General features: G+C 41.3%; 1 protein-coding gene, 1 non-coding gene and 1 pseudogene across 17 annotated transcripts in view; all 3 read left to right on the top strand.

Moving 5' to 3' along the window:
* LOC107281457 (uncharacterized) overlaps window positions 1-11,364 on the top strand; it is a 29,729-nt gene extending 18,365 nt beyond the window's left edge. The window contains exons 1-6 of one of the 15 annotated variants that reach the window (XM_066311505.1): window positions 3,840-7,319; window positions 7,544-7,618; window positions 8,807-8,857; window positions 9,167-9,257; window positions 9,470-9,543; window positions 10,409-11,364. In XM_066311505.1, coding sequence (XP_066167602.1) covers window positions 4,897-6,138 — 1,242 coding nt within the window. In that variant the 5' untranslated portion in view covers window positions 3,840-4,896 and the 3' untranslated portion in view covers window positions 6,139-7,319; window positions 7,544-7,618; window positions 8,807-8,857; ... (1 more) ...; window positions 9,470-9,543; window positions 10,409-11,364. Of the gene's footprint in view, window positions 1-3,839; window positions 7,320-7,543; window positions 9,258-9,430; window positions 9,544-10,408 lie in introns of those variants that run through there. The other 14 variants (XM_066311508.1, XM_015788739.3, XM_066311504.1 and 11 more) reach the window with 14 other exon arrangements.
* On the top strand, window positions 107-213 carry LOC112939477 (small nucleolar RNA R71). Its single transcript, XR_003243189.1, has one exon. It is a non-coding gene; the product is annotated as a small nucleolar RNA R71 (small nucleolar RNA).
* Window positions 11,365-15,805: 4,441 nt separating the features above from the next.
* Window positions 15,806-16,487, top strand: part of LOC4341057 (achilleol B synthase-like) — a 31,698-nt pseudogene continuing 31,016 nt past the window's right edge. Inside the window, exon 1 of the transcript XR_010742088.1 lies at window positions 15,806-16,137. The product of XR_010742088.1 is annotated as an achilleol B synthase-like (transcript). The remainder of the gene's footprint in view (window positions 16,138-16,487) is intronic.

Raw genomic sequence — 16,487 nt, 5'->3', positions numbered from 1 at the left:
TTGAACCATTTTAGAGAAGAACGCTCCTCCAGCTGCCGCGTCCAGGTGATCGCGGGACATTGGGGTGAGCCCATTGTAAAAGTTCTGCAGGATCAGCCAGTCGTCCATCCCATGATGAGGACAGGCGGCCACGTACTCCTGCAGTCGTTCCCATGCTTCAGGAATGGACTCGTCCCTTGTCTGCTGGAAACTGAAAATTCGTCCACGAAGGGCGTTGGTTTTGCCCATTGGGAAGAACTTCGAGAGGAATGCCATAGAGCATTTATCCCAGGTGTTGATAGCAGCACGGTTGGCATAGAACCACTGTTTCGCTCTCCCGAGAAGAGAGAACAGAAATAGCCGCAGCCTGACGGCGTCGGGACTGACACCCTTGATGGTGTACATGCTGCATGTCTCCAGGAATTGCTGCAGATGAGCATTGGCATCCTCATTAGGCTTGCCACAGAACGGGCTAGCCTGCGCCATCGTGATGAGGCTAGACTTAAAGTCGAAATCCACCTCTCCTATGTTGACTTGCGGCCCGACGGCCACATTGTCAGTAGAGGGAGCAGCGAACTCACGAAGAGTCCTGCTAGCCATTATCTTGAAGGTCGGTGGCGCTAGTACGACTGGTTTCTCTGTTGGTAGAGTTTTCTGCGGAGCAACGACTCGCGGCCTGACCCTTCGGAAGAAAGCTTCTGGATTTTCTTTGAAGTTTTCCGGCAGGTTGAAACCAGTCATGCACTACCTTGTTTTCACAACAAAAGGTGAAAACAGCCAAGGTTAGCCTGCAAAGGAAAATGATTATATAGAGGTAAATATAAAGTATTAGTTCAAGTAATCTCTATCATGAATCTTCCCCGACAACGGCACCAGAAATGCTTATTGGTATTTCTTAACGACATTACTAGAAATATAATTCCCAGCAATGGCGCAGAAATACTTCTGATATATTACGGTTACAGAGTTCATCTGCAAGCGCATGGATATACCATTGTAGCATTTCACCCGAGTGTATTCCAAGGGTATCGTATTTATTTTATCCCGTGGGAAGATCACGTAGAGAAAACTCAACTAATAATTTATATATTACTTGTGATAAACATATTCTAAGCAGGGGTTAAGATAATCCAAGGGTAGAGTGACACACAAGCATTTAACTACTCATCCTCATAATAAATAATCTAAGCTAGGTGGAAGGAAAAAAGAAAGGAAATCTATTCCTACACTTCTAATATACATAGTATACATACATTCTAGTAAACTGATATACTAGCTAATACCCTCTATCCGATGCCCTCCTGGTACTTCGAGAAGCCACCCCTGACTGTCGAGTTCCTTGCGACAGCCCATCATGACCATCCAACTGGAGCTAAATACGGAGGAATACCATCCCCAGGAAATTAACTTAGAATTATATATAGGCGCGGAGGAATACCCGTATTGAGCTGTCACCATCAGCGGCCCACCTCTCATTCGTAATATATAACCCCAAATAATGGTATCCCGTAATCTAGACACCACATCTAAACTACCAGATACTACTCTAATATCATCGTCATGACAGAGTAATTGCATATGCAAACACTATACCCGCACCAAAGCATCTCCCAGATAAGCTAGCAGTATATTCAGTATAACATGAACATAATGTAAAGTTGGTACTCATATACTCGGAAAGTATTTCAATACCATAAATGTATATAGAAGAGTATTCTAATAAAAGTACAAAGCTTACAAAAGAGGAAAAGAAAGCTGCTAGAGCCATACCCGAACTCTTCCGAAGACGTCCGGACTACTGATTCCTATTCTAATTCTATTCCACCGGCTAGATACTACTAAACTAAACTTGAGAAGAATGAGAGAGCTATTGCTTGAGGTGTGTATTGAAGTGAAGAGAGTGAGCTCCTTATATAGAGGTAGGTATGACGGTTGTGGAAGGGGAATTGTCCGAATTGGCCTGCCACCGTCATTGGGATGCAATCCTGGACGTCCACCCCAAAACCTGGATCCAACGGTGCCAGGATTGGTTCGGCCGACTACCAGGTTCAGCCGATCCTAGGGCTGGCCCAATCCAACCCAATCTCGGTTGGTGGCCTCCTCTATTGCTCCACTCCGCAGACTTGTGAATTTTGGCCTAATTCATCGTGTTAATTCCGAGTTCTTGGCCTATTCACACACAAGTCTGGTTCTCGACATCGTTCGATTGATTTATCATATGAGTTGACGTCGATTCTCCTCCACTTTATGGTCATTCTCTGCAAAAGGTTAGTAGACCTAATACAAGTGAAATTTATTATTCTATCATATTTATGCATTGTAAGCATCACTAGTTCTCTCCTATTTTAGTAATATTGACGGTCGAAACTGATAGATAACGACCGTCAACAGTGAGGAAAGGGTAGAAATAGGCCCAGCCCTTGTGGCTCCTCAACGGAGACGTAGGATCCATGGATCCGAACTTCGGGAAACAAATCATGCGTCTCCTCTCTTGGTTTGCCAATTCTGGCATTCTCTCATGTTGTGCTTAAGCTTGTTTTTACCCGATCTACTTACATGCTTAATTAATTTAGTTGGTGACCTTATATCTTGCTTAGATACCTTATTTGTCTCCTTTTGATTCATATACATTTTGTTTGTTTGAGGTACAAGTTCATAGCTAGTTTCTTATTTTGTTATCCGCCGAACTTTTCGGTTGAGACCGGAACTTCGAATCCCATACCAGAAGTTCCGATTTGAATCGAAAGTTCTCATCATTCCAATATGCTATGAAGTTGTGATAATTTTTAGGAACGCCTATTCACCCCCTCTTAGGCGACATCAAGGTCCTTTCAAAATACTATTAGCTAAAATAAACGTGAAAAATAGATTAACATGACTTTTAAAACAACTTTCCTATAGACAATTTTTATAAAAAAGTACACTGTTTAAGTGCGTACGAAATAAGGTGGAGAGGACTACCGATCGGGTGCCCGATCCAAGCGTCCAAAAATCGGGCACTGACGTCAGCGCCACGCATGCGTGGAAAACCACTTTAAACTATTTTTTCTCTTAAATTATTTATCCAAATCATGATCTAATTGCACCATTAAATTCGCTGCAATTAAATATTCAAAACAAGACCACACATGGATATATTTTGATGAATTTTTTTTAGCTTATTATTGAATTATTATTTTAAAATGTTGCACGATGTTCCACCAAGTATATTGGAATTGTTTTAGTAGGTAGATCAAAAATGTTTCAATCGTTTAAATCGGGCGTTGTTGCACCTTATATAAAAACAATGTTTCAGTTCACTGCAACATTAGATCTATACATAGTGAAACATTGTGAGTACACTAAGTGAAACATTTTTGGTGTAACAAAAAATGAAACGAATTCCCTTAATACAGGGTTTCCAAAATATATGAGTGATTTGTTGCAATAGAGTTGTGTGTGTGGACATGTGGTGGGCCAGGGGGAAGCGCACGCGCATGCACCCCTGCCATGCACATGCGCGGTGGACGGGGGGAGCGCCCGATTTTTGCTCCCCCGCCGGTCGCCCGGTTGGAAGAATTTTCAAAATAAGGTTAGTAAAGATAGAAACTTGGACACATAGAATGGAGGGAGTAGTAATTCTGGATGGCTGAGAGTGTGATACGAGTCGATGCATTTGTTTCATTATCTATACTAAAATAAAAAGGAGGAGTTGCCCCCCTCCAATCCTACAGGCCAAATCACCTTGATCAATCCGTATCGTCCATCCGCGTCTCTCCTGATCCGGACCGTCCATCCGCATCTCTCCTATCCTAATCCGATGAGCGCTCCTCCTCGCGCGATGAGCCGCTGACCACGGACAATGAGCGCTCCTCCTCCTCGCGTTTGCTGCCACCACCACCACGCGGGACTCACACTCCTCCTCGCGTGTGCTACTGCCGGTCTGCCGCCACCACGCGCCGCTCCGCCTCAATCCACCGCTGCCCCCGCCGGCGCGACTCGCTCCTTCTCCCTCCTCCTCCTCACGTGTACTGGTGCCGCCGCCTCACTCCACCACTGCCTCCGCCGGAGCCGATTTCTTCTCCAGCCACCTTCGGAGCCGTGGTATTCCCCATTCACCGCGGCTGGAGCCGAGGTCGTCCCTTCCGCCACCGCCGCTGCACTCCACTACTGCCCCCACCAGAGCCCAGGTCCTCCCCAGCCACCACCGGACCCGTGGTCTTCCCCATCCTTCGCCGTCGGAGCCGAGGTCGTCCCCTTCCGCGCCCGCACGCACATTCTGCTGCCGCTGCTCCAGTGACGCGCGGCCACGACCACCGGTGATGGCGACGTGTGGGTTTGCAGCAACACCTCCTTACTCCGCCTCAAGAACCGTCGTCATCACTCGGTGTCGGCTGTCATCACCAATCGGTCGTCGTCCGCTACCCCAGGACTCGATCTGCGTCGCCTCCAACCGGATTGGCTCCTCCAAGCTCGAGTGACTGTAGGGGATGAAGAGCGTGATGCCGGATCTGGCCCACCGGCGGCGACGGATCCGACAACTCGATGGCCCTAGGCGGCAGCCTGGATGTTAGGAACCCAAATGGGCTGCCTGTGGGCTGTCAACCACTTTCAAAGCAAGGCCCAAGCAAGCAAATCAGGAGCACATATAAACAGCAGGAGCAGCATCAGAGAGGAGATCGAACAGAGAACAACAGAACCGGTTGAGGGGCTTCTCGGCGGCGACGGCGGCGGCGGCGACCTGGAACCGGGCTTGGTATCACGCTTTTGTATCCTTCCATTTTCCACCTCAAAACCCCTCCACTATTGTAACAGACTTGGTTGTTCCTTGTGTTGGATTTGGTACTCATACTCCTGAAATTGCATTGTTGAGTGGGTTTTCTAACAAATCTGGTATCAGAGCCACCAAGCCCCACCAAATTCACTAAGCAAGCATCCATGGAAGGTGAGGATAAGTTGGATTTGATTTTGAGGCGGATGGAGGAGTTTGAACGGAGGCAGGTGGAGGCAGATCAGAGGAGAGCTGAATACCAGTCTCTCAAGGCGGCGGTAGAATTGTGGATGCCTGAAATCCAGAAGAATGCTGAAGACCTACAGTTTTTGGTTGGGGATGAGCAGTCCAAGGTGACGCTCACCACCTGTTCGACAGAGTGCCCTAATGGCAGCAGCCCGAGCAGAACAGCGAGATCCATCTACGACGACGAGGGGTCTACTCCAACGATCATCCTGGAGCTTGGGGGTGGTGAGGACAAGATTCATGACCCTTACATCATCGCCAAGGACTCTCTTGAGGTCACGCCCACCATGTGTTCGATGAAATGCTCCATCCCCGACACCGAGTCCAATCTCACCATGGTTGCGGAGGTGACCTACGCTAGCACAGCCACTGTCTCTATGGAGTTGGTAGCTGCTCAGGAAGCTATTGATGCCACGTACAGCGACACCTCTGACCATTCCAAGGTGATGCACACCAAGTGTTTGACGGTTGTCCTCGATGCCATTGGTGACACCGGTCAAGCTATGGTTGTGTTCCAGACCTGGACAGATGCATTCAAGGATGTTCCGACCTCCGTTCAGTTCATGGACTTTTTCTCATCAAGTATGATGGCTAACATCAAGTGGAACACACCAATACCCATTAAGTATTCGGTGCAGTTCCTTGGGCATGACATGTTGGCTACAAACGCTCTTGATGTTAACTCATGGCCACCTCCTTGGTCAGATGGAGTGATTAGAGGTAGAGACTTAAGGCCTTCGCCATGGCCGGGATTCAATTTCTGTGGGACGGTGGAACACTGGATGCCACCATGGCCACCCCCAACTCAGCCAATGCCTCTAACGTATCCATCAAAATTTGGCCTTGTGTTTACAATAGATGGAGTACACATTGATTGGAATCTTGTTGTTGCAGTGCATAAGATTTTTTGGAGTGTGATGATCAAATCAATGAGACATGTACCAAGCATCAGTAGTGAGCTGGATGACATCCAAGGGAAATCCACTATGATATTTATTGATGTTACAATCCCTGAAGGATGTAATCCAAAGAAATCAGGCTCTGCGACAACAGAAACAATATTCAACTCATTCTCAGAACTATTAGATGTGCACTTGACTACTATTGAAATGCTTGTCTCCAAAAGAAGCCAAGAAATTCGTTGTTGGCAGGGAGCTCTTTGAGTTGCAAGTCAGTGTGCTCTTCTGGTTACTGGCAAGGAACATCAATCCTCCTAAATTTGAAGTACAAGTACTGGAGTTTTTATTGAGGGTGCTCATTGGCAGCTTAAGTGAAAAATACTCTGGTAATACTATTGATCTTGAGGTGTGCTTTTCGAAAATAGGTATATGTTTACACAGAGATGTCCTTAAGTTCCCAATTTCACAATCAACAAATGCCTGCATTACAATTTTGTGTGATCGACATGCTGCTTTCAGTTTTGACACAAGCATGGAGTGGAATAGTGATACAAGAAAAATCATACAAGAAACAATGAGCTTACTGGAGCATTCAGTGATGATTTTTACCAGCATGCTGGACCTACATTGGTCTGTAATTAATACAGAAAAGTGGACTTCAGGATCATTACCATCCTCATGTATTGCTCTTGCTGACAAGTACAAGACTTCAAGTTTTGCCATGGTCTGTTGCAGTAAACTGAATCAGTATCACAAAACAATAATTGTGCACTTACTGATCAGGAACAAGCTCAAGACATGGATATCTGAAATGATTGGAAGAATGATCGTGTTGATGCTAAGTTCACAATTGTTTGTCAGCTATCAAGATCACTTCAATCTGGGACACATATTCTTGACCTTTATTCTGCAGAGGAGCACATTTCTGACAATTTCCTTAATGTTATCATGTGGTGTTCAGTTCCTATCAAGAATCTACATAAACAGTGGGACCCCGGTGGCTCTGGTGAAACTTTGCATCGGCTTGGGGACAAGCCGAAATTTAAGGAGAGGAGATTGTTAGGAACCCAAATGGGCTGCCTGTGGGCTGTCAACCACTTTCAAAGCAAGGCCCAAGCAAGCAAATCAGGAGCACATATAAACAGCAGGAGCAGCACCAGAGAGGAGATCGAACAGAGAACAACAGAACCGGTTGAGGGGCTTCTCGGCGGCGACGGCGGCGGCGGCGACCTGGAACCGGGCTTGGTTCCTTGTCGATCTTTACTCTCCCTCTTCTTCTACTTGTCTAGAAGCTAGTAGAACCTACTAGCCTTTGTATCCTTCCATTTTCCACCTCAAAACCCCTCCACTATTGTAACAGACTCGGTTGTTCCTTGTGTTGGATTTGGTACTCCTACTCCTAAAATTGCATTGTTGAGTGGGTCTCTAACACTGGAATAAGTCAGGTATGCAACCTTTTGATTAGTAAGTTTGTTAATGCACACGCAGTCACTTCAAAGAGGAAAAGTTAACGGCAGATGAAGTACACATGAAGTTCCTAGACTTAGTTGAATCTTTGCAATTGCATTTGCTGCCTTTTTCTGGTTTTCTTTGATATACACATCTAATGGTCAACGACCCTGTTCCTCACAATTTCTCAAAAGCTGCTTCTAACTCTATGCTATTTCAGAGAAGTGAAATCTATTAAAGCTCCCATTGTTCCAGATGGTGGAAAATCTGAGTCTGAGGTGAAAAGACAAACTTGGTATGCTATTTTTTTTTATCATTATCGATTTGGGTTCTTGCTGTTCATCAAGTTGTGTATAATCCAGGGTTTCAAAAACCGCCGGGGGCCCGGTTACCGCCACCCGGCGGTACGGCGGTTACCGGCGGTAACCGCGGTAACCGCGCAAAACCGCGACAAATTTACAAATCGAAATTTGAATTCAAAAATTCGGGCAAACCGCGCGGTTTGGCGCGGTTACCGCGCGGTTTGACGCGGTAACCACGCGGTTTGGCGCGGTTACCGCGCGATGTGTAATGGGTTGCACAGTAACGGGCCGGCCCATTTTTTTTTCTTTTTCCAATTTTCAAATTTATTCTCCGTTTTGCTCTCAAATTTGAATAAATATTACTCTTTTTTGAGAAATTTCTTCACCATAAAACACTATAAATCAAGCACTACCTTCACTATTTTTTTTGATTTTTTTCTTTTTTTTTAAAATTTTTGAATTTGGACGAATTTTATTAAACCGTACCGCGCGGTACGGGTAACCGTACCCCCGCGGTACGGGCGGTAACCGCGGTAACCGCGCGGTTACCGGCGGTTTTTCACACCCTGGTATAATCTCCCTTCTACCCAGATCATATATTTATGTTGTCAACTTGAGCTTCTTGCCACAGGACATACATGATTTTTAATACGTTTGTTGAGCGTTATTTGTGTGATATTTAAGTGCAAATGCCAGAACACTAATTTCAGGAAGTTACAATTGCAAAAGGCTGATAGTATACAATTTTTTGGGTGGATTATGCATTTGCTACACATGGACAAAATAGTGGAATCACATGAAATGGTCGTCCATTCTGACCACGGTCAATCACATATGGTTCCTTTTCCTTTATATATATATGAGTTCATTCATGCATGTCTAGGTCTTTCTTGTTGACTGCCAAACAATTCATGAAACAGTAGGACCCTTTTTTTATATAAAATTGAACTGGTGATGGACAGACATATCCATTTGAATATACATAATTCTGTTCTTTTCTTCATATATACATATTGGAGTTATTTTCTTTTAGTTCGATAGTGTTCTCTTGAAATTATATAATGGTTCTCTCTTGAAAATCACTGAAATACATAACTCTTTTGCTTTGAACCTTTCAATCATTTGTCAAGTTATGGCAAGTTGTATACATTTTGTAACTTGAGTACTTTTCACTTTTACAGAAAGGATACCGAAAGGATACCATATCACGTTAGGGTACATTTCTTAAACGGGTATGTTTAGTATGATGTATATTATGGGCAAACATGATAAATTCCAGTGTATTTAATATTTTGTGTGATAAACCATGTGAAACGTGCATTGCACATGCATAAACTTGGAAATGCTTCAATTCCACACAAAAGCAGGTTCTTGGTCATCCTCCACCAACTTCGTTCCATCTGAGTTTTCCCCTGCACAAGCTTCTACATTGTCCAAAGATACTACTTGAAATAATCTCAGTCAAGTATTATTTGATTGATATAGACTGTAGTAATGTTCTGCTAGCCTTATTTTCATCCTTGGTTATTTCATAAGTGCAGAGAAGGTTTTATGGTGATGTGGTACCTACAGTCTTCCTTCTAAACAATGTTCTGCTGCTCATGTGGATCTTCAACTTGGAAAATAAATCATGTATGTACCATTTTCCTTTGTACCTTCACCCGAAACTTATTCAGTTAGTTTGCCTCTCCATAGTGAATCGGAGTCAAGTTCAATGGTTGTTTTAAATACTAATCAATGATGATTAACTTATACCCTTTAACTAGATTTTATTCAGCTGTACTCCATCTCTAACCTTTGTTCAGTCCAGCTGATTAGTCCTAGGTTGATCCATTGTACAATAGGAACATGTGCTCACTCGATGAACTGGTACCAAGAATTGGACAAGATTCTCTCGCTTGCCACCATTATCCTGTCGGTAGGCAACTATATTTCTATAATTTTTTTTTTACATTTTTCATCCTTGATCTTGATAATTGTCCTGTAGCTGGGTCAGATTAACCGTTCCTTTTTACCCAGCAAATGACCATATTGCATAGATTTAGTTTTTCTTATACTGAAATTGATGAGGTGGTTATTATCCTTAGTTCTTCTACCTTCAAATTTCATTTGTTTTCCCTTTATGAGAATTATTCGGTTGTCCTTCTCCTAATAAAAAGTGCTTTCTGAAGACGATAACATAAGGTGATGCAAATGTAATAAAAGAAGGTTTGTTGGAACCATGCCACCCTAATTTTGTAAAATTTAAGATATGCCACCCGTATCTCAATGACATGTAGGACCCACATGAGTCAATGACTTGTGGGTTAGGATGACATATCACAAATTTTGCAATTTGTGTGGCATGGTTCAAATTTTCCCATAAAAGAATGTAATTGCATGAACTGATTTGATCAAAGCACAAAACATGAGTGCAATTGATCACCATCTGCTCAAATTTCACTCCTCTGCTCAAAACTACTCACTTCTAGACAGTAGACGTGTTAATATTCATTCCCAGTAGCTTCTATTTTACAGATTGGTTCTCTCTTTCTGAATTCATGCATCAAATATCACATTTTTCTTTAGTTTACTAAAAGTCTCAAAATGTATAAGTTCTGTTAGGAAATTTTCAGCTATCTGTTTAGTCAATAATGTACAGCGAAACTGACCCTTTCGAAATTTCCATATTATTTTACTTAATGCCTTTTTCCATATAAGTCTCAAAATTTTGGTTCAAGCTGAATATATGTTTCTCTCCATTGTTAATGTGAACTAACAAGAATAATATGTACTTCATTCAGGGATTTGGCGAGAGATGCGGAGATGAGAGTGACGGAAAAGGCGACGAGAGCGGCGATGATCTCGGCGGCGTTTGCTCGCGCGCGCTCGACGGAAAAGGTGATTCAATTTGCCAGTTATCAAAAAAAATGTACTTCATTCAATATATATTGACGTGCTTTGCACGTGAAAAATCACCTTTTTTGGAGTGCGGTGGCGGCTGGGGATGACCTCGGCTCTATCAGGGGGCAGCGCTGGACTGCGGCGGATGTGGAAGACCTCGGCTCCGTCGGGGTCTGCGCTTGACTGCAGCGGCGGCGGATGGGGAAGACCTCGGCTCCGGCGGTCACAGCGGTGGACTGCGGTGCCAGCGGCGGTGGAAGGGCACCACTAGTACAGATCCTTCTATCTGTGACGGGCTCTAATATGCTTAGAAATAGCGGGCCGTCACAAGGAAGTCATCTCAATCGGGCCGAAAAGTGCCCGATTGAGATATGGTCGCACAGACATGTTAGATGGGCATAAAACTTAAGCCCATCACGGATGACACCTATCAGTGACGGGCCGTAGTTTAGGCCCGATTAAGATAACATTCCATATCTCAAACGGGTCCATCTGTGACGGGCACCAATTTTAGGCCCGATTGAGATAACATTCCATATCTCAAACAGGCCTAAAGTTGCGGCCCGTCACAGATGACCATCATCTGTGACGGGCACCAACTTTAGGCCCGATTGAGATAACATTCCATATCTCAAACGGGCCTCAAGTCGTGGCACGTCATAGATGACCATCATCCGTGACGGGCCATAACTTGAGGCCCGTTTGAGATGACTCATCAGTGACGGGCTATATACTTAATCTCTATCGGGCATTAACTAAAGCCCGTCACCGATGACTATTTTTCCATTTTTCATATGAAATGTTTATATTTGTAAGTTGACTATAGCAAAATAATTAAGTGCAGTATAATAATTCATTTTATGAGTCAAAACAATTTTACGGGTAGTAAATGATTTCAAATGGAAAAAATGTCACCAACAAAGTTGTATAACTTATCAAGATTTACAACTTTTAGTTTGTTCATTTTTCTGTATAATATTTTTTTGAACAGTTTGAATTTGAATTTGAAAATATGACAACTTCAAACAACATTTTCAAATACTAAATGATTTCAATTGAAAAGGTCATCAACAACAAAGTTGAATAACTCATCAAGATCTAAAACTTTTATTTTTGTTATTTCTTGATCCGATGAAATGTTAGTAATATTATTCACAAATTTTACATATATGTGTTATAGTTTATAAAACCAGATAAGAGATATGTCAGTTTTGTGAACAATGTTACTATCACTTTGTCGTATGAAGAAATGACCAAAATAAAAGTTTTAGATCTTGATGAGTTATTCAATTTTGTTGTTGATGACTTTTTCAGTTGATATCATTTAATATTTGAAAATGTTGTTTAAAGTTGTCATATTTTCAAATTCAAATTCAAACGGTTCAAAAAATGTTATATAGAAAAATGACCAAAATAAAAGTTATAGATCTTGATGAGTTATACAACTTTGTTGTTGATGATTTTTTCAGTTGAAGTTGTTCCCTGATCTAAAATTCTATTTGAACTTTTCAAAATTTGAATTTCAAATTTCAAATTGTTTAAATAGAGTCAGATGGAGAAATGACCAAAATAAAAATTTTACACCTCGATGAGTTCTACAACTATGGTTTTGGTGACTTTTCCATTTGAATTCATTTAATAACCCCAATTTGACATCCTGGCCTAGGGCTTAATAGGATTAATAGAATACTCATACCAACAAATTACAACTACTTTTCCGGAAGCCAATCTCCAAAAAACATTGATGTTAAGCGTGCTTGGTCTGGAGCAATTTTAGGATTATACTCATTTGTGACGGGCATTAACTATAGCCATAGTTAATGCCCGTCATCTGTGACGGGCTTTTTTGGATTATATGCTCATCTGTGATGGACATTAACTATAGCCATAGTTAATGCCCGTCATCTGTGACGGGCGCTAGTTGTGGCCCGATTGAGATAGATTCATCCGTGACGGTCGTTTGCCCAATTGAGATAACTCTTCACATCTGTGACTTCTAGCCTGTGACGGACGCCATACCCGATTGAGATGGGGTTTACCGCCCGATTGAGATGATGGTATCCCTTCTAGTGGACGATTGCAGCGGTGGACTGCAGCGGCACGCAGCGGCGGAAGAGGACGACCCTCCGGCCGCGGCGAATGGGGCAACTCTATTGTTCTCAAATATTAGGGAGGAGCAACTCTATTGTTCGAAGTAGACGACATTGAACATGGTCAAAAGTGCAAGTTGGTGGAATAATGGCAGAAAACCTAGAGCTCATGAGAACTATGGATACTTCTTGGACTTTGGTTGTCCATGTACTATTGTAGTATTGTTCCTGTATCTACCATGTAATAACAAAGGATTGAAAACAAGGATCATCATTTGAGGATTTTTTTTGTTTCTTTGTTGTTACAAAATTATTTAAGCAAAGTTGATTAATTGGATTGCTCAATATTCAAGTCTTATTGGATTTATTGTATAAATTGGTATGCAAGAGAAACTGTTGTCCTTATTACAGTCGCATATATATTGCATTAACTGGCAACTGGTTCACAGGTTTGGTTTTGTGGCATTTGCCATCTTTCCATATGTTTCTTGGTCACTGGTCGAAGATATGCATCTTCCTCTTCTGTTATTTTAATTTTTATATTTGGAAATAAAGAGTAAATTGCATTGGTGGTACACAAACTTGTTAGGTGGGTGTAATTTAGTATATAAACTTGTAAAATGCTCGTTTTAGTACACAAACTTGTCTAGTTCGTATGAACAAGGACCAAAATAACTTGGCAATATTAATTTTATGAAGTTAACGTTGATTAGGATGTGACGTACATACGTATAGTGAGTATGCATAAGACATGCAATATTTATAAATTTAGTCTCTAATTTATCCTTCATCATTGAAATGATGAATTTCATATGTTTCTAACCCTTATATCAGTGCTCGATTTTTTTAATCTTTTTCTAATATCACTAAATCATATTCTATATTTTATTGAATAGGTGTATGTCTAATGGCAACCTTCTCATATATATGTTTACATAGTATCCTAATCAGCCCCTAAATCAATAAGATTAGTCATGTAGTGTCATTTTTGACTTCCCCCACACGCACCACACAAGTTTATGCACCAAAACGAGCATTTTACAAGTTTGTGCACTCGATTGCACCCACCTAACAAGTTCGTGTACTGACGATGCAATTTACTCAGAAATAAAATTAGTTGGTTGGGTTAATGATTGTGTAAAGTATTAGAAAAAAAAGCTATATATCTTTCTTATCTTTTAATTTTCTAAAGCAATAATAAGCACTATGATATGCGCAAAAGTTTGCCTTTAAACATTTTAGTATATATGTATACAAAATATTTAGATGCAATATGTTCGGTTTAGTTCAAATATTGATCACAACGTGCATTGCACGTGCACGATTACTAGTTACTATTGAAGTACCAAAATAGCTTTTGACATTCTGAATCTCCTCGGGCTGATCGTTCCGCTGGGATCAAGTGGCACGTAAGTAGTCCTACTATTTTAGTTTATAAGATTTTCTAGCATTGCCCATATTCATTGACATCTGTATGAATGTGGGCAATGTTAGAAAGTCTTATAACCTAAAACAGAGGTATTAGTAGTTATTTGTTAGGACATATGGTTGTATAGGAATGATATGGTTTTTGACAAGTCACCTTCTGTATCTTATATGCAGGTTCTTTTCAGTGCAACATAGTGGCTCCGGTCATAGGCTTAACTATTAAAGTGTGATGATGATATCAAGCTAGTAAAAACTGTATGCCGTAATCTTGAATCAACGGTTATGTAGCTTTTCGCCAACTTTGGATAGAGATTCACAAATAGAATTCAATAATCATGTGTTCTTTTAGGTTGACGTTTTAAGTTTTTGTGTGCTCATGTTTTGAAAGGATTGTATTTTTTTAGTACTCGTGTGTGCTACTGTTTTGCAAGGAGTGTGTTTTTATGTCTTTGTTTTTGTTAAGTTTGAGTTTGGTTGAACTGGTGTAATAATTGGTTGTAGCTATTTAGCAAAGACCGAGATTTAATTCCATTATTAAAAAAAACAAGTAAACAGCAGCAATTATTCGATCGGCAACCACAAGCAATTATTATACCCATCAAGAAACGCACACTTATTGTCCTCATAAATTAATGGAATTAATACACATTCCTTTCGTAGGACTTCTGTCCGTCCTTATGATCTGGTACCACTTTAAATCTTTTACTAATTTTTTAACTTTAATATATGTTAATCAACCTAAAAGTTATTATATTTTAAAATAAAAGAATTATTATATTTTAAACTGAAAAAGTAGCTTATCTTTGCGTACTTGAAGAGAAACACCGTCCCACCTGACATATCTATTTATGTCCCCCTCTATTTTTTTAAAAAAAAGAAACGGATTCCCTCCCCGGTCGCACCTGCGCCTCCCTCCCTCCACCGATCTCTCTCCCTCTTTATTTTCTTTTTTTTTCTTTGGCGCCCCCTCCCCTCACGATTTCTCTATCCGTTCCTTTTCTTTTTTCTTTTTTTTTCTTGGTTATTTTCTCCCCTACCTCTCACTCCCCCACCTGTTTCTTTTTATATTTTCTTTTGTTGGTTTTTTTCGTCTCAAAGAAACTGATCGACTAACTAATGAAAGCACAATATCATCGACACCGAGTAAAATCCATCGGCCTAAGACCGAGTGAAATAGCTTGACTGACAAGCTATGATTAAATTTGCATGACGAGTTTGCACGGGAGGTGACATAGTGGTGTTCTCATATTGTTTGCAATTCTCTTTGCATGACAGACCGAGATTTTGTTTGCATGGTGATTAGAATCACCGAAGCCAATTGAAGCTGTCATATGCAAATGCAAATGGTACTAACAAGTTATGCCACTGACCCATTAATTGTAATAGGATGTGTGTGAGTTTTCTTTTTTAAAAAAATAGCTTATGCTGGAGGTGAGAACAAAAATATTTTTTTAAAACAAGTTATCTAGCTAGCAGCTCTACGTGAAGAATATTTTACATAGAAGAGTCCAGATTGTATGAAAATAAAATCTTGATCATCTGTATATGTTTATGCAACTTTAGTTTTTTTCCGTTGCAGCACACGGTTTTTTTTAATTTCTTTTCACAAATTAAAAAAGATAAAAGAAAATTGGAGCCTTCTTTGCAGGGAAATTCGTGTGGTAGGTGGCAGGTAGCCAGGTAGGCCGGACGTAGCTTTCCGTCCAGCGTTGGGTCCTAATCTACACAGAAAAACAGAAACCATCTTCATGGCTCTACGGCGGCCTATATAATCCCTTGATAGATCAGCCATCGTCGCCGGGCCGAAAGTTAGCCGAGTTTAGCTTCGGAAAAGATAATAAGTTGAGCTTGAGCATAACTATTTTGTACCCTCCGCAGTTTCACCGACGGACGGATCGATATCCGAGCGGAGGATGTGGAGGCTGAAGGTCGCGGAGGGCGGGGCGCCCGGGCTGCGGTCATGCAACGGCTTTCTTGGTAGAGCTGTGTGGGAATTCGACCCAAACGCCGGCACGCCGGAGGAGCGCGCCGAGGTAGAGAGGATGCGCCGTGAGTTTACTCTGCGCCGCTTCGAGAGGAGGGAAGCCCAGGATCTGCTCATGCGTATGCAGGTACATATATACATACATACATACATACACACATATATATATATATATATATATATATATATATATATATATATATATATATATATATATATATATATATATCATTGAACACATCATCGGTGTCGGTCAATATATATATATATATATATATATATATATAACGTCTATTAGCTAGTACTGGCTTTTATATAGTCGGTACTAATATGTCAGCACTAATTGGGTCATTATATTAGTGCTGATTTCAAAAGCGGCAGTAGATGATGGGATTCAAATTCAAAATCAAGGCCACAATAAAAACTGAAAAAACTACCTTTTTAGATGCTTGACTTTAAAAGTTGTCACCCAAGTCA

This window comes from Oryza sativa, chromosome 6 (genome assembly GCF_034140825.1).
Source record: "Oryza sativa Japonica Group chromosome 6, ASM3414082v1".
NCBI classification, from domain to species: Eukaryota; Viridiplantae; Streptophyta; class Magnoliopsida; order Poales; family Poaceae; genus Oryza; species Oryza sativa.
The sequence above is the reverse complement of the archived record's forward strand: the minus strand, read 5'-3'. Positions and strand labels throughout refer to the sequence as shown.